This window comes from Heteronotia binoei, chromosome 8 (assembly GCF_032191835.1).
Source record: "Heteronotia binoei isolate CCM8104 ecotype False Entrance Well chromosome 8, APGP_CSIRO_Hbin_v1, whole genome shotgun sequence".
NCBI lineage: Eukaryota > Metazoa > Chordata > Lepidosauria > Squamata > Gekkonidae > Heteronotia > Heteronotia binoei.
In genome coordinates, this window is record NC_083230.1 from 9,711,282 (window position 1) to 9,733,929 (window position 22,648).

At 44.2% G+C, this 22,648-nt stretch overlaps 1 protein-coding gene across 2 annotated transcripts in view; it reads right to left on the reverse strand.

Annotated features, from left to right (window-relative positions):
• The window catches only part of LRRK2 (leucine rich repeat kinase 2), a 180,643-nt gene that overhangs the window by 94,004 nt on the left and 63,991 nt on the right, over positions 1 to 22,648 (reverse strand). For both annotated transcript variants that reach the window (XM_060244741.1, XM_060244742.1), the window contains exons 14-22: positions 21,818 to 21,942; positions 20,238 to 20,382; positions 19,697 to 19,836; positions 16,146 to 16,274; positions 15,837 to 16,007; positions 10,107 to 10,365; positions 9,388 to 9,576; positions 3,801 to 3,913; positions 2,247 to 2,310 (exon numbers count right to left, since the gene is read on the reverse strand). In XM_060244741.1, the coding sequence (XP_060100724.1) occupies positions 2,247 to 2,310; positions 3,801 to 3,913; positions 9,388 to 9,576; positions 10,107 to 10,365; positions 15,837 to 16,007; positions 16,146 to 16,274; positions 19,697 to 19,836; positions 20,238 to 20,382; positions 21,818 to 21,942 (1,335 nt within the window). The remainder of the gene's footprint in view (positions 1 to 2,246; positions 2,311 to 3,800; positions 3,914 to 9,387; positions 9,577 to 10,106; positions 10,366 to 15,836; positions 16,008 to 16,145; positions 16,275 to 19,696; positions 19,837 to 20,237; positions 20,383 to 21,817; positions 21,943 to 22,648) is intronic.

A 22,648-nucleotide genomic window follows, 5' to 3' on the forward strand; every position in this document is an offset into this window, starting at 1 on the left:
GAAGGTGCTCCCATTCTCCATTGAAACCAGTGGAGGAAAAAGAGGAGTTTAAAGGAGTTGTGGCCCCTTTAAATGCCTTCTCCAAGCTGTGCAAGCAGCAGAACTCTGAAGGCATTTAAAGGGACCACAATGCCTTTAAACACCTTCTCCAAGATGTGAATTCACCTGGAAGATTTAAAGCGACCATGATTTCGTTAAACATCTTCTCCAAGCCCTTTAATTTTTGCTATCTGGTGCTCCCAAAAAATTCAAAATATTTTTGGGGTTTTCAGGACCAGCCACCTTGGATAGGCAAAAAATGGCCAAATCTCTATCCAGCTGAAAGAATACCTGGGAAATACCAATAAGGCAATTTTAAAAAATAATTTTTCAGTTCGGATTTAGCCAAACTCACCGCTAGTCTAGACCAGGGGTGGCCAACGGTAGCTCTCCAGATGTTTTTTGCCTACAACTCCCATCAGCCCCAGCCAGCATGGCCAATGGCTGGGGCTGATGGGAGTTGTAGGCAAAAAAAACATCTGGCGAGCTACCGTTGGCCACCCCTGCTCTAGACTGAATAGAAATACTGCCCAGCCACACAGCACAGGGAACTGAATGAGACAGCCACTTGACAGAAGTGGCTCCACAATGGTTTATATCAGGGGTGTCGAACTCATCTTTTATGAGGGCCGGGTCTGACATAAATGAGACCTTGTCAGGCCGGGTCATGGGTGTCGTACAATGGAATCCCAGGTAGCAGAGATATAAAGTTTATAAAAGACACAAACACATATATTATAGAATCACAGAATGATAGGGTTGAAAGGGGCCTTCAAGGTCATCTAGTCCAACTCCATGCACAATGCAGGAAATTCACAAACACCTCCCCCCACACCCATGACTCCTGCTTTTTTATTTTAAACACAAACGTGCTTAAAACATTTAACATTCATGCAGTATTTTGTTGCTGATGCCCTCATGCTGACTACACTGGGGAATCTACATAACTAAACTGGAGTGTTTGTCTACAAAACCAGAGTCTTCCTCAGAAAAATAACTAGAACCCCTATGAGGCAGTGCATTAATAAACAACGTATAGTGGTCAGACTATTATTTGGGAGGCTTAGGTTCAAAATACCCAGTGTATAAAAGGAAATGCGCTGGGTGAACTTGGTATGGACAGACACTCTCAGCCTAACCCAGCTCTATGACTTGCTTCACACACACACACACACACACACACACACACACACACACAGTAGCAAGGCAAGGGGGAGGAGGAGGCACTCAGAACTGCAGTATAACAAGCCCAAGAAAGACACAGAGAGGAACAAAACACAGCCCATACCTTAAAAGAAATGTTTTTAGGTGCCAGTGGACTCAAAACTTAGGTGCCAGTGTAATGGACTGAAAACACACACAGAGATTCCTGGGAAGGGAAGGGAAGAGGCAGGCAGGGGTGGGGGGGGAGAGGGGAGTAGGAACCAGAGTCAGCTCATACCTGCAAGTACAGTAAGTGTCTTCTTTAGTGCTGGTGGACTCAAAACTTAGCTTCCTCTCTCTCTCTTTCACACAAACACAAGCCCGGGAGGGAAAGGGAGCGGGGAACAGGAGGAGGAAGTGGAGCCAGCTCATATTTGCAAGTAAGCGTCTGTTTTAGTGCCGGTGGACTAAAAAAAAACTTAGCTCCTCTCTCTCTTTCTCTCAGACACACACACAGATGCTGGGGAGGGAAAGAGGTGGGGGAGGAGGGGAGGAAGTAGCACAGCCTGCTCATATCTGCAAGTAAACGTCTTCTTTAATGAGAGTGGATTCAAAGCTTCACACAGAGAGGTACGAGGCAGGAAAGAGGCAGGCGGGGTGGGAAAGGGGCGAGGAGAGGAAGCAGGGCGAAAAGTTGTTCTCACAGCTGCCCAGAGAGTAAGACAAAACCATGTTTGGGCAGTTGCTTTCTGGGCCTTGGCCCTTCCAGTCTTCACTGCCCAGCAGAGCAACATTAGGCTCTGTGCCCGAGTCCCTCCTTCAGGGGAGGGAGTGGAAGGATGGTCTCTCCGCAGGCCGGATTGAGGGCTTCCGCGGGCTGGTTTTGGCCCACGGGCCAGACATTTGACACCCCTGGTTTATACGATGTAAAGATCATTTTCTCTTCCTTTTAGCTGCATTCAAAAATGTTTTTTCTCAGAGCTGTTAATGCTATACAGAATTCAACTGAATAATGTAAAAATTCCTATAAGACTCATACACATTTACTATAATTTCCCACTTACTGTCAGCAGAAGACTTTATTTTTCTTCTCTGATCCATTAAGGGTTCATAATGTGATCCAGGACCCTGAATAGTAACAAAAAAATCCCACAAATGTATAGTCAAGGGCATCTGAATACACTTAAAACTAGCAGATGACAAAAACATGCTGGCACGATTATTTCACTGACTGACTGGCAGCCAATGTGCTACCTGAAGGACCGTCTCTCCCCACACGTTCCCCAGAGAGTACTGAGATCGGGAACCCAAAATCTTCTCGTTATCCCTGGGCCAAAAGAAGCCCGTCTAAAATCCACTAGGGACAGGGCCTTCTCCGTTATGGCCCCTACATGGTGGAATCAGCTGCCGGAGGAGGTGAGGGCCCTGCGGGACCTTGTTCAGTTCCGCAGGGCCTGTAAGACAACCCTCTTCCGGCTAGCCTACACCTAGCTGAGATGAGAAACTAAATGTAGCTGGCCAGACTTCTGTTATACATATTTTTGTAATGTTAATGGTTTTTAGGTTTTAACAGTTTTAAATGTTTTAATTCTTTATATATTTAAATACCTGTTTAATTTTATGTTTGACTATTTGTTGGGAGCCGCCCTGAGCCACTTGTGGGAAGGGTGGGATACAAATCATAAATAAATAAATAAATAAAATACCCAATCGCTGCAACCTCAAAGACATCTTCATGTCCTGTATGTTAACTTGTCTAAATATGCTCCCTGGCTAGTTCAGCTAGGCTAGACTTGCTTCTCCAAGCAGAGCAAGGAAGGTACCCAACTACACTGTGCATTTGAGATTTCAGCGCAATTTTTTGGTTGCTATTCAAACATAGTTCTCTGTGCGTAGGTCCACACACAGTCAGATGCTTCAAGCAAGAATCTGTGGAACAGGAGCCCCCTTTTTTTAAAAAAGCAAACAAACCCCAACAGACATGGAAAGTCCTTGTAATACACTGTCACTCCACAGTTATAGCCTTTATTTATGCAACACGAGCTGTATCTGTTACTGAGAATGGGGGAAAGCAACAGAAGCCATGTTCACTCTGGTGCAACAGATTCAGTGTTCTCTCTTGTGAACGTATGAAGCTGCCTTCTACTGAATCAGACCCTTGGTCCATCAATGTCAGTATCGTCTACTCAGACTGGAAGTGGCTCTCCAGGGTTTCAAGCTGAGGTTTTTCACGCCTACTTGCCTGGACCCTTTTTAGTTGGAGATGCCGGGGATTGAACCTGGGACCTTCTGCTTACCAAGCAGATGCTCTATCACTGAGCCACCATCCCTCCCCACCGTCCCTCTTGTGACTTGCATACAAATATCATGATCATGAACAGACATTTGCAAAACAGGACTTCTCTATTTGGCCTCCCACTGCAGCCTCCTGAACTCCCTGAAATTTGGATCCTGGGATTCAGGGGACCCTTGCAAATAGAGTGGGGAGTGAAGGGAATGGCTGTTCACCCTTCATCAACAGCGATGATGTTCCAGTGATGTAAGGGCCATCATGCCAATGAAAGAGCAACTGTGGATCTAACCCTATCTCATTTATACAAATTAATAACTGGCCATACCATGGAATGCCTTTGGGGAATAGAAGAACATGTCTGTGAAGCCGTGTCTTTATGGAGATCTGCAATTGCCACAGAGCTGGATTTCTTCTTTGTGATAAATGAGCTTTCACTCCCTGTCAAAGAGAATAATTAATTAGGATTTCATGAATGTCTACCTACAACAGACAGGGGGGGAAATCAGACTCCAGATAATACCCTACATGCCAGCACTGTTTCTAGCACAAAATTTAGGAATTAATATTCACATTACATTTATGTGCATCAGGGGCTCGCACGGGCCCTGCACTCTCGCAAATGGCCTCAGCCGGCCCCTGCTGGCATCCAGCACCAGGGAAGAGCAGGGAGAAGCCTTACTTCGCTGCTGATCAGCTGGCCTGTCCCCAAGTGGATGATGCCAGAGGAAAGCAAAGAATAAGTTATGCCATATTGGAAGCAAGGCAGCAGCTTGTATGACCCTATGTCTACCCATGAATGACACAGGTGGGGTCCTCTGTGGCCAACAACTCTAACTCCCAAATGACCATGGAGAGCAAGGAAGTGCTGAGGCAGCCAACCCAATGACCTCTAGGGAGGTGTGGCAAGCAACAAGTTGGGACTTTTGGGGAGGGCTCCACCTTCATCCTCATCTTATAGGTGAACAGTTGGAATCATGGGGGAGGAAAGAGGTGAAACAAGGCACAAATCCAATCCCTACAAGGGATGTGAGGCGGAAGGGAAGCCACAACCCTATAAATAGGGAACTCTCCCCAGAGGCTAGAGAGGAAAAGGGCTGGAGTGTTCCACATGTGGGAACAAACCAACCAGGGCACAGGAGGGCTAGGGTGCTTGAATCTCCTCCATGACCCATTCTGAGGCCTGGGGAAGCTCCCCGGGCAAGGACAGACAGATGGCTAAGACTCAGGAAACAGAGGTAGCAGGTGAGAGCCTTCACAATGTTTGTGCATGCATGTGGCAAGATTTCCTTCCCCCTTCTCCTAGGTTTCAAGTATGCCAGCAAAGCTGAGAATCATACTGTAAAGAGTTTAGACCTTCAATAGCCAGAAGACAACGGACAGATCCAGTGTTGATGAGGATGGAGGAATCAGTAAGGGGGAGCTACTGAGCAGAAGTGACAATGGAAGGTAACACTGGCAGAGGATCTATCATGGACAACAGCAGTTAAAACTGTGCAGAAGAAGCATAGAATCACAGAATTGGAAGGGGCTATACACGGAGGATCAGCACGGAGCATCCCTGACAAGTGTTTGTCCAGCCGCCGCCAGTGACTGCCAGTGAGGGAGAGCTCACCACCTCCCTTGGTAGCTGATTCCACTGTTGAACAACTTTTACAGCAAAAAGTGTTTTCCTGATATCCAGCTGGTACCTTCCCACCATTCATTTAAACTCATTATTGTGAGTCCTTTCCTCTGCTCCCCTCATCTAAGTGACAGCCCTACAAATACGTAAAGAGAGCAATCATGTCTGCTCTCAATGGTAAACCACTTTTGATCATCTCATACTTTGAAAACCCTATGATGAGAGAACCCAAAACAAAAGAAGATAGTACTGGAAGACAGGACCCCCCCAGGGTCACATTGCACTCTATTAGCTACTGTGGAAGAGCAAAGGAAAGGAAAGGGAAAAAGGGAAAAAGGGAAAAAGGGAAAAAGGGGGAAAGGGGGAAAGGGGGAAAGGGGGAAGGGGGGGAAAGGAAAGGAAAGGAAAGGAAAGGAAAGGAAAGGAAAGGAAAGGAAAGGAAAGGAAAGGAAAGGAAAGGAAAGGAAAGGAAAGGAAAGGAAAGGAAAGGAAAGGAAAGGAAAGGAAAGGAAAGGAAAGGAAAGGAAAGGAAAGGAAAGGAAAGGTCCCCTGTGAAAGCATCAGTCGTTTCCGACTCTGGGGTGACGTTGCTTTCACAACGTTTTCACGGCAGACTTTTTACCAGGTGGTTTGCCATTGCCTTCCCCAGTCATCTATACTTTCCCCCCAGCAAGCTGGGTACTCATTTGACCGACCTCGGAAGACAAGTACAAATAGCTCTATTCTATTCTTAATGATGCCAATACAAAAATCAAATAGATTAAAAAACCAGATGCAGAAAATTGAGAAGTTCTATTCTCTGCTAAAACAAGACCAAGAGCCGATTGTGGTACAGACCATTAATTGCTAATACAGGGAATCAGAAGCCAAAATACGATCTAAACAACCTTCCTGAAGAGTTTAAAGAAGAGATTTACATTACTAAGTTCAAGTGAATAGGAAACAGAAGGACTACGGGTTAAAATCAGAGCTATTATCAAGTAAGAATGCACGAAGGCTATTTCTGTTTTCTCCAGAGCTAGTGCTACGAGAAGTGCTTTATTTTTGCGTTGATGAGTGGGAAACGTCTCTTAGATGAAGGAAAGTGAAACAGTATTACAGGCAGCTTTACTGCTAGAGGCTGTGAAAACCCACTGAATTTAAAATTGCTTCAAAAAGATGGAAGTTTTAATAGAACACCTGCAACAGAAGAAACATCTTTGAAAAACTAAAATCATTTGCACTTGAAATCTGGTCGGCACTGGCACTTTATTCTTCCCGCAGAGCCGGGTAAAATAGTCATTGAGCGCTTGAAGTCTGAAACGGACAGGATGAACTGAAAGGATGGTGTAAACTTGTTCTCTTGCACATTTACCTTGTTTTTTGGAATTTATAGTGATATTAATGATTATATTGTTTAAGAGGCAGTTGACTAACCACATCTATTTTTGAAATAATTTTCAGTCTTTTTCGTTATTTTCCCACAGTTTTCTGCGGCTTTATATTGAGTTCCAGCAATTGGCAGGCACAGACAAAGAGAACTATATAACACAAACAATGTAAAGAAATAGAACAAAGGAAAGGAAGGACAAGAGATCTTAATTAGAGGTTGACAATGAAGAAATAGAAATTGTTAAAAGATTTTCTTTTCCTTGGCTCCATCACCAACCGAAACAGAGATTGCAAGCACAAAATCAGAAGGAGGCTGAGACTGGAAAGGGCACCCATGAAAGAACTAGAAAAGATCCTTATGAGTAAGGAGTGTTGCTGGTGACCAAGATCAAGATAATTTATAATATAATAATCCCCATTACTATGTACAGATGTGTTGTTATGCCAATAAAGGTGTGATCTTGATATTCATTGATGTACAGATGTGAAAGTTGACAATTAAGGCAGCAGACAGGAAGAATGTTGATTTATCTGAAATGTAGTATCAGAGAAGAGATTTATGGATACCATGGGCCACCAAATAGACACATCAGTGGATTCTAGATCAAATCAAACTTGAATTCTCCCTAGAAGCTAAAGTGGCTCAACTGCGGTTATCATACTTTAGTCACATTATAAGAAGACAAGAGTTGCTGGAAAAGACAATAATTCCAGGAAAGTTGAAGACAACAGAAAAAGAGAAAAATCCAACATGAGATAGATTGATTCAGTAAAGGAAGAAGATATTGGATTTATATCCCACCCTCCACTCCAAAGAGTCTCAGAGCGGCTCACAATCTCCTTTACCTTCCTCCCCCACAACAAACACCCTGTGAGGTGGGTGGGGCTGGAGAGGGCTCTCCCAGCAGCTGCCCTTTCAAGGACAACTTCTGCCAGAGCTATGGCTGACCCAAGGCCATTCCAGCAGGTGCAAGTGGAGGAGTGGGGAATCAAACCTGGTTCTCCCAGATAAGAGTCCACACACTTAACCACTACACCAAACTGGCTCTCCGGAAGCCACCGTCCTCAGTCTGCAAGACCTAAGAATGGCTGTTAATTTTAGGACGTTCTGGATTCATATTGTCAACATTAGTCAGAAGTGACTTGACAGACCATAATGTACATAGTTTGCCCTATGTTCCTGTTCACTTTCTTTTATGGTCACACTTTACACATAGCTTAGCTTTCCCCCTGTATACTTTGTACTCTGATGGAGATACCAAGCTAGAGCCAAAAAGTCAGCTAGCATTTGTGATACAAATAAAAAAAGCTTTTTGGGTGTCCATTCTTACTGCAGAAAAATAACAGAAAAAACTGTGTTGCACATAATTCTAGCTGGACAGCTATGTAAGTCTGCAGCAGCAAAATAACACACTCTTCCAGTGGCACTTTAAAGACTAATATATTTTATTATGATATATTCTAGTGTATGCCAGAATAACTATGTTAAGTCAAATAGCAAATAGCAAGCCTTTATTGGCATAAAACAGATTTAGCAGTAAAATAGCAATATAAATAATATAAAATCCTAGATTATAAAGTACATAGGGAGCTAAAATACATAAAATAAGTAAAATATATATGAGTCGCGTTTAGCCAAATTAAATAATTAAAACAAATAAATGTGGTCATTCCAGAACCATTCTCTGTCGTATTTCCATGGCCTGTTGGAGAAATCTAGCCACCATTAAAGTTACCTCAGCGCAAGTGTCATTTAAAAGTTTGTGGACTTTGCTTGAATCAGCACAGCCCAACATATCTGGTAAGATATCTTTCAAGTATATACAACGAATTTCATCATAAAGAGGACAGTTCAGTAGTACATGGGAAATAGTTTCAATACACTTGGAATTACAAAGACAGTGTCTATTAGAGTACTCCATCAAAATTCCTACGGAAAATTCTGGGATTCTCAAAGTGCGTACCATATGCAGTTTTGTGTTTAGAAACAGGGACGAATCTTGTGGAAACACAAGCATGGCTAATGTCACTTAAATACTGGCTATGGCTACATTTCCACTTTGACTCAGAGAGCCTTTTATATCAACTGCTCTCAGAATCTAATTTCTCAAATTGGCTAGTATTTATTGAGAGGAAAATAAAATCCAGGGGCATTGATTTAGATTCACTTCTTATGCTTATGTTAAGTCTTTAAGGTGCCACCGGAAGAGTGTTTTATTTTACATTATACACAGGACTGAAATTGTTCCTTTATTTTCTTGAACCTTGGATAAAATTTAGGTGATGATGAGAAGGTGGTGTTTGCGGCTCTTGAGTGAATGTGGCAGCCGAATTCTATTTTCCCATCGTTGGCAGGTTGTGAAAATGCAAAATCACATCGGCAGTACAACACTTCAGGTGGCAATTGTTATTGCGCTGTGAATGCAAATAAAAACTCCATGTTCAAGCAATGCCAGAACGAGAGAAAGAATATACATGCTGTTTAGTGTAGCCAGAGTGATAAAGCTATGAAAACTCATCCCCCCATTCCCATCCTCCCAAATTAAATAAAAGCATTTTCCAGCGGCACTAAACTTGTAGGAGACTCCCAGACTTTGCTTGGGGCTCTTGCACTCTAATTTCATGACGTTTGCTTTTTTAAAAAAAAATAACTTTCCATTAACACTGCAATAGTATCATTTATAGATCAGTCAGAGGAATCAGAGTGTGGCTTGCACAATATGCCTGTAAGAATTTATGACTCTCTGTCTACTGAGGTGCAACTGGTGTGTATATGCATACACGTGCATTTGCACTTCCTCAGTATTTGAAGAACAATACTGGAATAACCGGCAAAGCCAAGGGAAAAGTTTAAAATAAAAGTCACAAGCTCAACTTTGTAATGTGATGCCAAATTCCTTCTTTTAGGTAGCAAACATACCTTCACTATCCACATCATCATTCATTCGGAAAACGTCGTCAACTGATGGGTCAGGCAGGAACGCCCAATCATCATATTTCTCCAATGCATCTTCTTCAGTGTTTACATCAGAACTGGATTTTGACTGGTCTTCATAGCTGCTTTTCCTCTGATATCTAAGCACCAATCTGGCCAATACAGAACCTGCATCTAACGTTCAAGAAACCAATAACCTACCAATTTCAGAAACACTGCATATATACACAAAGCAATAATCTGTAAAAATGCTGACACAAGTAAAACCACCTTAAAACTGTAATAAACCAAGGACTCTGAAAGGTTGTTTGACAAGGTTTAGCCGTGAAATGCTTCAAATTTATAACACTTTAGAGGCCATGGACATGGTAATGTGAATGGCCAACTATTAAAATTGCCACAAGATCACTTTCTCTTGCAAATACTCCTATTTATATTAATAAATTCCAACACATGGTTAGTAACCCACCACCACCCATTCCCTGAAGGGCATTGGTTTTGATACGCACCAATCGTCACTGAAACACAAGACCTGCTTCTCCGGAAATGTTTAATTGAATGAAGATTGGTGGGAGAAAGCTAAGATCAATTTTAACCACCCATGAGAGAACCCTTGTCATACATTATTTTCTTAGAGGCTGCTCTGAACTAGTCAAAAGCTCACTTAACGTTTTGATACTCGAATCCAGTCTACAACCACTTACAAGTTTGTTTCTTGAAGGAAGTTCGTTTGTTTGGAAAGAAAGGGGTCAGCCAAGAAGGTTCAATTCTACCAATGCCAAATCCTCCAAGACATATGCTGCTGTTGGCTACATCCAAGCTAAGTTTTTTTAAGAGCAAGCTAATGATCTGGCTGTCTCCCTTCTTGATGCTGGCTGTTAGAGCATTCCGAACATCCTGCTCACGAGCACCACTGTTCAACAGCAGTTCCACCAACTCAGGATTGCTTCCTTTCTCACAGACCTGTTACAGGACGAACAATGAATGCATTAATGAAGTCATGCAAATGATACTTCTACTTTTGACAGTAATGTATCGGGAACAGCTCCGGTAAAATAAATGTAATCTGCATGGAACTAAACCTGCTTGAAACTCATCCCAAAGGGTGATTAACATGTGGAATTCACTGCCACAGGAGGTGGTGGTGGCCACAAGCATAGCCACCTTCAAGAGGGGTTTAGATAAAAATATGGAGCACAGGTCCATCAGTGGCTATTAGCCACAGTGTGTGTGTATATATAAAATTTTTTGTCACTGTGTGACACAGAGTGTTGGACTGGATGAGCCACTGGCCTGATCCAACATGGCTTCTCTTATGTTCTTATGTTCTAGTGTGCCAAGTCGCTTGAGCAAACTAGTACAGAAAAATTGCCGGTGATATGAATGATCAGGTTAATCATTAATTCATTTCAGTGAAAGAAAAGCAATCGTTCCCTATTATTTAACAGACTGCTGACAAGCCTTCTTCCAACCCTCCTGCAATGCTGCACTCCAAGTAGTCAACAAACCACAGATCAAAAGGTTCCCAAGCCATGAAGTATCTGTTGACTTCAAGATCCTCTTTGCAGTGCCCAAGGAATTCGAAAACGTAATGCATTAGTACCAATGAGCAGAGTTCAACATGGTTCAAAATGCAGCCATAAACTCCCATGCAGGGGTGTCAAACTCATTTGTTATGAGGGCCGGATCTGATATAAATGAAACCTTGTTGGGCTGGGCCTAGTTGGGCCAGGCCATGTGTATACCTATTTAAGAGCAGGTAGCAGACAAACACAATTATTTTTTTAAAAAAAACCCTTAAAATATGCTTAAAATCTTAGCACTTGTTGGTATTAAAGGTGCTTTCTTTGTAACTCTTCCATGGGATCCAGGGAACTGGGCAAAGGAAGCTCTGGCTCCTTCCTTCCTTCCCCAGGGGACCAGGAGGGGGAAGGAAGAGAGGCTTGGCTCAGTAGCCAATGGAGAAAATAGAGGTTTTGCTCTGTAGCTCCTGCATGATTGAGCAAGCCTTGCAAAGCAAGTTGTTATGCAGAAAGAAGCAAGAGATAGCTAGTTGCTCAAGGGCCTGATAGGAGCCCTTTGGGGGCCTGATTTGGCTCCTGGGCCGCATGTTTGACACCCCCACTCTAACGTATCAGCTTTAGTTCTCCTATATGTCAGTGGCTCTCAAGCTTTAGAAATTCAGGGACCTCCATATTGATTCTGAAATTTTCACAGATCCCCAAAAAGGGATCTTCCCTGTCAATGAAAGGGAAGACTGGGTGGGGGTGCTGCAGATTCTATAGGATGGGGTGGCCAACGGTAGCTCTCCAGATTTTTTTGCCTACAACTCCCATCAGCCCCAGCCAGCATGGCCAATGGCTGAGGCTGATGGGAGTTGTAGGCAAAAAACATCTGGAGAGCTACCGTTGGCCACCCCTGCTATAGGGGGCACCACCCCCAGTGCCCCCTACTGGCATGGCCCTGTCCCCAAGTTCTCCCCCAGGCACAGGACACATCCCCCTTCCAAAGCGCTAAGCAAGCTATGTGTGTTCCATCAAGGCACATGTCATCTAGTGTCCTTAAAGCAGTAATGTGAGAAACCCATCAGCTAATTGAAAAGCAAGTTTTGTCTCAATGTGCCTTACAAGGTCAGGTCTCAGAGGCTAGCACCGGAACTGCAAATGGCCTTTGGAAACAAAAAAATCCCCATGAGTATCACTCAAAAGTTGAATTTATGTATTCAGCTGAAAACATCCATTAGCTATAATTGTCTAGGGAGGTGGCAAAATCTTTTCACTGGAAAATAAAGTGAAACCTTGTCCAACTTCACACTGCAAGCAAATATGTCAAGTGTGTTAGTACTTCCTTGGTTAAAGTCAATTATGGTGCTGAGAATGGGCATTTTAATCTAAATCTAAGATGTACAATATATTTGTGCCAATTTGTTCTAATGCTGAGCTCTCCTTCGCTATTAGCCACTTTTTTTGGCCACTGTGTGACACAGAGTGTTGGACTGGATGGGCCACTGGCCTGATCCAACATGGCTTCTCTTATGTTCTTATGTGACTCAGAGTGTTGGACTGGATGGTCCATTGGCCTGATCCAACATGGCTTCTCTTATGTTCTTATGTGACTCAGAATGTTGGACTGGATGGGCCATTGGCCTGATCCAACAGGGCTTCTCTTATGTTCTTCTGTGACACAGAGGGTTGGACTGGATGGGCCATTGGCCTGATCCAACATGGCTTCTCTTATGTTCTTATGTGACACAGAGTGTTGGACTGGATGGGCCACTGGCCTGATCCAACATGGCTTCTCTTATGTTCTTATGCTATCAACAATTCTATCAGGGACCGATGGACTCCCACCTCCAGGCCTTTTCAAGGCTCCCAGGGTCACCTCTGTGCTAGGGAACTTCTGGCCCACATGTGCTTATACCCAAGTGGGCCAGACTCAGCATTGACCCTATGTCTCTTCTCTGCAGCCAACTCCTAAAAACAGGTTTCCTACCTGTAACTGATGATCTTCAAGTGGTCATTTGTGCATTCACACTCATGGGATGAAGCGCCAGCGCCGATCCCCGATCGGTAACTCCAAAGTCCGGGATTTTTCGCAGCCCGACCCCAGTAGGCATGCGCAACAACCCCAGTGCACATGCCCACCCGGTGGGTGTGAATATCCCGCCAGTTCCTTCCCGCCACCACCTATCAAGAGTACCATGACCAGCAGCAGAGGGGAAGGAGGACAGGTAGTGTGAATGCACAGATGACCACTCGAAGATCATCAGTTACAGGTAGGAAACCTGTTTATCTTTTTCATGGTCTCTGTGCTTCACACTCATGGGAGATTAGCAAGCTAGGCTTACCTGGAGGGGGAGCTGGCGGTTATGCAGAAGTAGCGGCTTGAAGGACCAGGGTAGCCAGCTGTGCTCTGCGACGCTTCCGGACATCCAGGGCATAATGTCGCATGAAGACATGAAGAGATGCCCAGGTTGCAGCTGAACAGATGTCCCCCAAGGAAGCACCCTTCAGAAACGCTGTGGACGTAGCCATAGCCCTAGCGGAATGCGCATGGAGTGGCCCTGGTAAGGGACGCTTAGCCAACAGGTAGCAGAGTTTAATGGCTTCCGTGATCCACTCAGAAAGCCTCTGTGCAGAGATCTTGAAACCCAACCTAGGGATCCTTTTGAAACGGCTTGGTGCAATGCACAAAAAACAACAATGCCCTCTTAACATCCAGAGCGTGCAGACGTCTTTCTTCTGCAGAAGAAGGAGAAGGGTAAAATGTAGGCAGAAACACTTCCAAATTGAGGTGGAAACTAGACACCACCTTAGGGAGGAACGAGATGTCCGGGGCCAAGGATATTCCATCGTCCTGAAAAGAGATGTATGGAGCATCACACCGCAGAGCCACTAACTCAACTGCCCTCCTGGCCGTAATGACGGCCACTAAGAAAGCAGTCTTCCAGGCGAGAAGATGCAACGTGCAGGTAGCCAAGGGTTCAAAGGGCTGCCTCGAGAGCTGTTCCAGGACCAACGGCAGATCCCAAGCAGGAGGAGGAACCTTAGATGGCGGGTGAAGCCGTAGAAGACCCTTCAAAAAATGTTTTGTATGCTGGTGTGTGAAAACCGATGTGCCATCCACAGGGTTGTGATGAGCTGAGATGGCAGCCAGATATACTCGAATCGAGGTATGATTAAGCCCAGCATCAACAAGAGTCAGTAAGAACTCAAACACAAGCTCAAGACCAGCAGAACGTGCACTGATACCCTTGTCCCCCAGAAAGGACAGGAACTTAGACCACTTTCCCGCATAGGAGCGGCGAGTTGACAGCTTTCTACTGTTCAACATCGCATGTTTTACTCTGTCAGATAATTCTAGACGCTGACCCTCCAAGCCGTCAGTTTGAGATAAGGGATGTCGTGGTGAAACAGGTGACCTTCTTGAGCCAAAAGGAGGTCCGGTTCCGACGGAAACTTGTGGTGACACCCCCCACCATGGCTAGGAGGACAGGAAGCCAGCTCTGTCTCGGCCACCACGGAGCAATTAGGATGCACTCTGGACGCTCCTAGAACAATTTGTGAAGCACTCTGGTGAGAAGAGGCAAGGGTGGAAACAGGTAGAGGAACCTGTTCGCCCACAGAAGAAGAAGGCCGTCCCCTAGGGACTTTGGGTCCGTCCCTCCTCTGGAGCAGAATTGTTCGCATTTTCGATTGTTTGCCGTGGCAAATACGTCTATTCTGGGATGACCCCAATCCCGGAACAGAGGTCCGAGGTATCTCCAGTTCAGCTCCCATTCGTGATGGGAAACCTCCTCCCTGCTCAGGGAGTATGCTTGAACATTGAGCTCTCCCGGCAGGTGGGTGGCTATAACGAAGGTCTGGGAGGCTATGCAGGTGTCAGAACTGGGAACTTCAAAAGGAAACGCATCACTTTGTTTCAAAAAGTTAATACGTTTATTTGAGAACTCTTGTTCATGAAGAAGCAGGTTGACTCTGATGGCTTCCAAGGCCACCGGTACATTCTTATACATTGGTAACATAAAACAATAAATCTTTTCTCACACTCAGAGAGACAGTTGTCTGTTCCCAGGCTCCTTATCTCCCATCAGGGAGGAAGGAACCCCGCTGTCCTTCTCCGGCCTGCCAGCTTCAAAGGTATGCGCAGATGTTTGCCAGCGGTTATCAGTCACCCTTCAGTGGTTAGTGTTTGTTTGAAATGCAAAGTTACAGGGTTAGTAAACGTTTCCAACATGGAGTCAGTTAGGCTAACAGCATATAATTCTTACTAAGCATAGACAAGTAAAGTTACAAGTTCTGACAGCAGGTCTCCCAAAGCTGCATCGCCAACGCACACAGCTTTCTGGACACAGCCCCCCCCCTTGATGGTTTCTATAACATACAGCTATTGTGTTGTGTGACATCACAGCTACAGTCTGACCGTTGATCAGTGACGACGAACGTGTCTATCCGACGCAGCGGTAAAGAAGGAACTGGCGGGATATTAGCGCCCACCAGGTGGGCATGCACACTGGGGCTGTCACGCATGCCTATTGGGATCGGGCTGTGAAAAATCTGAACTTTGGCGTGACCGATCGGGGATCAGCGCTGGCGCTTCATCCCATGAGTGTGAAGCACAGAGACCACGAAGAAGATCTACACCAATTTATGCACAATGTATGTTTTTTAAAAATCAAGGTATCCCTGTTTCTCCCACAAGGGAAGCCTCATTCTAAGTTCTGGGTTTGTTGGTTCTCAGAAATAGAACAGAATATTGGGAAGAGTGATTTCTATTTAAACATTTAACGAGTTTTAAAACTTTTTTTGCCCACGATACCCAAAATGGGTTTGATACATCTGCAATATCATTGTTTACATAAACGATTTTAAAAACAAACACTCCCCAAACAAGCATTCAGAGCAACACAATGGTATCTTCCAAAGCATACATACTTGATAAATCAAGGCGTTTGTCTTTGTCTTCTTATTCAAATCAGCTCCGAGCAGCAGCAGACATTCAGACATAATGATATTGTTTTCGACACATGCTTTCTCCAACATTAAGTTTTTCAGATCATCATCATCAGCTATCTTAGCAAAACATTTACAACAAAGACTCTGAAACTAAATTCGGAAGATGGACAATTAGAAGTATTAGACAATCTTCCAGAATATGTCAGACTAGATGTGTTGGGATTGCGGAGGGGGGGGGGGAGGGGTTGAGGAGAAGGCCACAGAAAGAGTCTAAAAAGTTCAAGATACCTGCTGGTCTCTCTTTTCACTGAAGCACATGGACATCTGATAGAAAATAGCAGTGTCAAATGACTCCTGGATCAGCAGCTTAGCAAAGCAAGGCGATAGGTCAAGTATTGTTATAATTGCGTGAAATCCCTAAGAGATTGAAGGATACCAGAATGGTAAGAACAGCAATCAAGAGGTACATTGCTAAAAACATTCATCTTGAAAATAATAAACCTTTAAAACTAGAAAAACTATACTTCATAAAACTTAGAGCAATTACTGGGTTCTGCAACTGAATGGAGTTATGCTAGATCCTACCAAAATCTAGCAGAGTTCTACCTTGGTGGCTTCTATGGCATTACTGGCCTTGCTGAGCACGAGCTGAAGCTTCTGCTGGTTGTGATCTAGAAGATATTGGACTTATATCCCGCCCTCCACTCTGAAGAGTCTCAGAGCGGCTCACAATCTCCTTTACCTTCCTCCCCACCCCCCCACAACAGACACCCTGTGAGGTGGGTGGGGCTGGAGAGGGCTCTCCCAGCAGCTGCCCTTTCAAGGACAACCTCTGCCAGAGCTATGACTGACCCAAGGCCATTCCAGCAGGTGCAAGTGGAGGAGTGGGGAATCAAACCCGGTTCTCCCAGATAAGAGTCCGCACACTTAACCACTACACCAAACTGGCTCTCCACACCAAACTGGCTCTCCGATCGGGGACTCTTCTACTATAAGTATCTAATGATACTAGCATGAGTCATTCTGTTCCCCTGGCCCAGTCCCAAATCAACTGTATTCTGCAGTATGAAGACAAAGCCAGCAATTCCATGTACCACAAAAGGTATCAGAAGGTGCAGAAACTTTGGCAGACTTTCAGATGAAAAACTGTGTTTGCTGCATTTTTTCGGAACTGAATAAAGTAGACTATTATTCTGCGACTTAGGAAAACTTATGATGGAATAAAACTGTGAGGTCTCTGAAGTGCCACGGAACCTGTTTTATTATTCTTTCCGTCTGCTTCCTTTTCACTAACAGAGAGGCTCAACAAACAGGAAACAAAAAGTATATCCAAAATGATAAGCCATGTGTTAGTTTTCCATTTCAGATAGCGACCGTCCCCACACAAAGCAAATTTTAGGTATCCATCTCAAGGTCAAGAACATTTATAAACAGGTTTCCCATGTACTCTGCCATCATTTGCATAAACACCTAAGGAGAAGACCATTCACAAGGACCAAGTTCACTACAGAATTCTACTATAAGACTATTGTGCTACTATCAAAGATTTCAGGTTTTCATGGCTGGTAACATCATTAGGGATTGTAGAATCTTTCAGGCTCAAGTGCCGTGTTCTACTGGAGAAAGTTTCTCTTCCAGAAAATGCCTGGTAGAGAAACTTTCTCCAGTAGAACACAGCACTTGAGCCCGAAAGATTCTACAAACCCTAATATTGTGCTACTGTTTATTAGATTAGTTTCTGTAGTACAACAGACAAGAGTGCAACAGAAGGCCTGTTCTATCACCCTATTTAACTGCAAGACTAGAGATTCTTCACTTGTTCAAAGTTCAGGATGGGTCATATGCATGCACATCACCCGACAACTATACATCACGATGATTTGCATGGAGGAAGGAATGAGTCATCATGAACAGAACATGTTATCTCAAATGCTGCATTATTCTATGGGATCCGCTCCACGTTCTCCACTAATCAAACCTGGTCCCATGCTTGCATGTGCATCAACTGAATAATCTACACAATACTACTGGCCGCTTGATATATGAACCAACTCCACGGCAAAGCCCTACCAACATCCTGTGAGGAATTACAAAAGGTTTACCTGTGCTCCACTTACACATGCAGTATCATTTGATGCTGCCTTCAAAAGGTTCTTAGTTCTTGACCTCTAAAGGCTATCTCCACTGATGATGCAACTGAGGCTACGATCCCATCCATAATAACTTAGAACAAAGCAGGAGTCAAGTGGCACCTTTAAGGCCAACAAACTTTTATTCAGAAGCTTTCGTGTGCACTTCTTTGTAGCTCTGCTTACTGTACCTCGTTCCTTGTCTGAAGAAGTGTGCATGCACACGAAAGCTTACATTCTGAACAAAAGTTAGTTGGTCTTCAGGGTGATACTTGACTCTTGCTTTGTTCTGCTGCTTCAGACCAAAACGGCTGCCCACCTGGATGTATAATAACTTAGAAATAAGCCTCACTAAAATCGGTTGGGCGTGCCCAGATTTCACTGAGGCTTGCTTCCAAGTAAATACGATTGAGATCACAGCCTCAGCTGAATTATCATTATAATTAAACACACTTCATGACAAGACTTCTCACTGAAAAGCAACAAAGCTGGTTACCGAACTTCCTGTTTTTATTCAACGTTCTCGCATGGCCTTGAGTAATGGCATGCTTCAGTTTCAACATTTGCAAAAGAGCCCACCCATCCAGGATGAATTATACTGCTTGAATAAATTAAGAACTGCACATCTTTAAGATGTCATCAGTTCCCAGGAAAAAACACTCTGACAGGATCACTTGAACATATGAACATCTGGAGCTGCCTTATACTGAATCAGACCCTTGGTCCATCAAAGTCAGTATTGTCTTCTCAGACTGGCAGCTGCTCTCCAGAGTCTCAAGCTGAGGTTTTTCACACCTATTTGCCTGGACCCTTTTTTGGAGATGCCGGGGATTGAACCTGGGACCTTCTGCTTCCCAAGCAGATGCTCTACCACTGAGCCACCATCCCTCCCCATGAACATATGAAGCTGCCTTCTACTGAATCAGACCCTTGGTCCATCAAAGTCAGTATTGTCTACTCAGACTGGCAGCGGCTCTCCAGGGTCTCAAGCTGAGGTTTTTCACATCTATTTGCCTGGACCCTTTTTTGGAGATGCCGGGGATTGAACCTGGGACCTTCTGCTTACCAAGCAGATGCTCTACCACTGAGCCACAGCCCCCTCCAGGGTCTCCAGCTGCGGTTCTTCATGCCTACTTGCCTGGATCCTTTTTAGTTGGAGATGCCGGGGATTGAACCTGGGACCTTCTGCTTACCAAGCAGATGCTCTACCACTGAGCCACAGCCCCCTCCAGGGTCTCCAGCTGCGGTTCTTCATGCCTACTTGCCTGGATCCTTTTTAGTTGGAGATGCCAGGGATTGAACCTGGGACCTTCTGCATACCAAGCAGATGCTCTACCACTGAGCCACCGTCCCTCCCCAAAAATTTAAATACACTTAAATTTTAAATACACATTTCAAGGAAATATGTGTCACGTTAAAGGCAGTTTTTGTACGAACTACCTGAATCAAAGACAAGAATTAAAACAAAAAAATATATTCTCAACTAACAGGAATGACAGGGGAAAGGGTAGAAGAATTCAACTTCAGTATAATAGGAAGGTACAACCTGGAGATCAAGAGTTTCTGGCATTTAATGGTAAGATTTAGCACAAAGTTGTGCAGACAAATCCTGCCCACTAACAGAGAGTATAAGAACAGGCAAGACACATTCGAAACCAAGGTTTCCCAAAGATGCTCCCAACCACCAGCACCTTTATACCAGACACATACGTGCATCTGTATTTCAACATCATCCTTAAATCGTCGCAAAGCAGAAACCAGAACTGTTGCCAGGACGTGTATTGTTGCAAGACACAAGTTCTTTCTTGTGATCAAAGTCCCCAGAAGACTTAATCCTATGCATTGTATTTCTAGAAATTAAAAAGAGTGTCAAGAATATTAAACATAGGCATTGGAATAAAACACGTTTTTTTTTCCCTATTTGCTCAGCACGTACCTTTTGTGCTGTTTTTTTCCCCCTACAGATTTTATCATATATGAAAAGAAACATTACTCCAGCAAAAAAAATTCCAAAATCTTTTGGTCTGGGCCTGACTTCCGGATAAAAGGGCCATCATACCAACCCATCAATTAATTCCAGTATGTATTTACTTGCCTTCTTATGTCTTCTGAATTTCTAATCTCCTCTTTGTCTAGTCCCATAGAAAATAATTCCAAATAGTCAATTTATATATTTAATAACTTCCAACAAATTTCTGGGGTTGCATTTCTCTTTGGCCTTTAAGATTATACAGAACATTTTATTTTATACCTTGATCATCAGGATACATTTGCAGAGAGTGGAGGAGTGTGTCTGTCATGCCCTGCTGCAACAACATTTCAAGAGCCCCTGAACATTCCACTACAGAGGAAAGTATCTGAAATCCACATCTCTGAATGCCCGGACTTCCAATAAACTAGAAACAAAAACACAAATATACAGTCATGCCTTCTATTGTCTAACAAAGATAAAAATGTTTCTGTTTACTATTGCAAATTTGACCGCTTTCTTTTTTTCCCACTCTCTTTATATTTCAGCTTTCAAACAGGTATGTATATGGCAGGTTCACCTCTAAGGACTGCTTCAAAGAATCACTCATGCTATATGTGAGCAGCTCTGTCTTAACTTTGAACCACAGAAATCTTTGCAATGGAATGGGAGAACACTCATTTAAATCAGGTTATGCAGCTGACAGAGGCTGCTGAGGCTGCGGAAGCGTTTGAAGATGCAGCCACAATCATGGGGCTGCATCTTGTATCCATATACAGGACAGTTTTCCACAGGAGCTTGTGTTTTCCATATTGTTGTGAATTGCATTTGTCTAGGGGCACACGTGATTTTGTAAATCAGACTCGTGTAAACAAACTTGTACATATGAACATATGAAGCTGCCTTATACTGAATCAGACCTTTGGTCCATCAAAGTCAGTATTGTCTTCTCAGACTGGCAGCGGCTCTCCAGGGTCTCAAGCTGAGGTTTTTCACACCTATTTGCCTGGACCCTTTTTTGGAGATGCCAGGGATTGAACCTGGGACCCTCTGCTTCCCAAGCAGATGCTCTACCACTGAGCCACAGCCCCATTCATTGCTCTCCAGGGTCTCAAGCTGAGGTTTTTCTCACCTATTTGCCTGGACCCTTTTTTGGAGATGCCAGGGATTGAACCTGGGACCTTCTGCTTCCCAAGCAGATGCTCTACCACTGAGCCACCATCCCTCCCCATGAACATATGAAGCTGCCTTATACTGAATCAGACCCTTGGTCCATCAAAGTCAGTATTGTCTTCTCAGACTGGCAGCGGCTCTCCAGGGTCTCAAGCTGAGGCTTTTCACACCTATTTGCCTGGACCCTTTTTTGGAGATGCCAGGGATTGAACCTGGGACCTTCTGCTTCCCAAGCAGATGCTCTACCACTGAGCCACTGTCCCTCCCCTAAAGGCTTTGGGAGATCCATTGTTCATATGAAGATATGAAGCTGCCTTATACTGAATCAGACCTTTGGTCCATCAAAGTCAGTATTGTCTTCTCAGACTGGCAGCGGCTCTCCAGGGTCTCAAGCTGAGGATTTTCACGCCAACTTGCCTGGACCCTTTTTAGTTGGAGATGCCAGGGATTGAACCTGGGACCTTCTGCTTCCCAAGCAGATGCTCTACCACTCAGCCACCGTCCCTCCCCAAATATTGTAATATTTAAAAGTGCCAAAACACTGTTCATAAAAATCGAGAGATTTCACAAAAGCCTGTGTATGAAAAATAGTCTAAAGCTTTGCCACACTTCACAGTTTTGTAACAGTTATCTAATAACAAGTTACCCTCATGCACACTGAGTTATGAAACAAAAATATCTTGCCCTACCCTGTTCAGAGCATCCAGGACTAGCGTGTGAGTCCCTTCCAACAAGCACTGGTTTTTAATCACTTTTAACGTCAGAGCTAGGTCAGCATCTTCTGATGAGCTATTCAGCTGTTCTTTTATTTCTCCTGGAAAAAAAATATACATATCTATATCTATATGCCAGAAACAGTATTTCCCAAGTAAACAAAAATACCATGATAAAAATTCATCAGGAGCCTGAAGCCAGTGATCCACCAGCAAAATATGTTGCCGGTTATGCTCCCTCCTGCTGGCAGTCTCTTTTTACTACAGTGATGGTGGGACCTGAAAGAACGAATAACTATGGGGGGGGGGGTTGCACAGAGGAGGGTGAAGGGACAAAAATCACCCTCTGGTCTCAGCTTTCCCAGGAACAGAAGGAACTTCTGGGCGAGGTGAAAGCAGGAAGGACCCCAGTTCCTGTACCCACAAATAGTGGGATTCAACTCAAGAATCTGAAAATGTATACTGAAAGTCTGAATCACATCATGATTTCATTTAGAATGGCAGAAGACCTAACTCACAGACGGAGGTTCTCTATCTGGGTCGGGGTGGTCCAAGGGGAGAGATCCAGCTGCCGACTCTTGACGGGGTGCCATTAATATCGGCCCCTAAGGTCAGGAGTTTAGGCGTGCTCCTTGAGCCCTCCCTTACAATGGAGGCCCAGGTAGCAGCCACTGTTAGATCTGCCTTTTTTCACCTTCGGCGGGTGCGGCAGCTGGCCCCTTTCCTGGAGCGCAACGACTTAGCGACGGTAATCCATGCTACGGTCACCTCAAGAATAGATCACTGTAATGCTCTCTACGTGGGGCT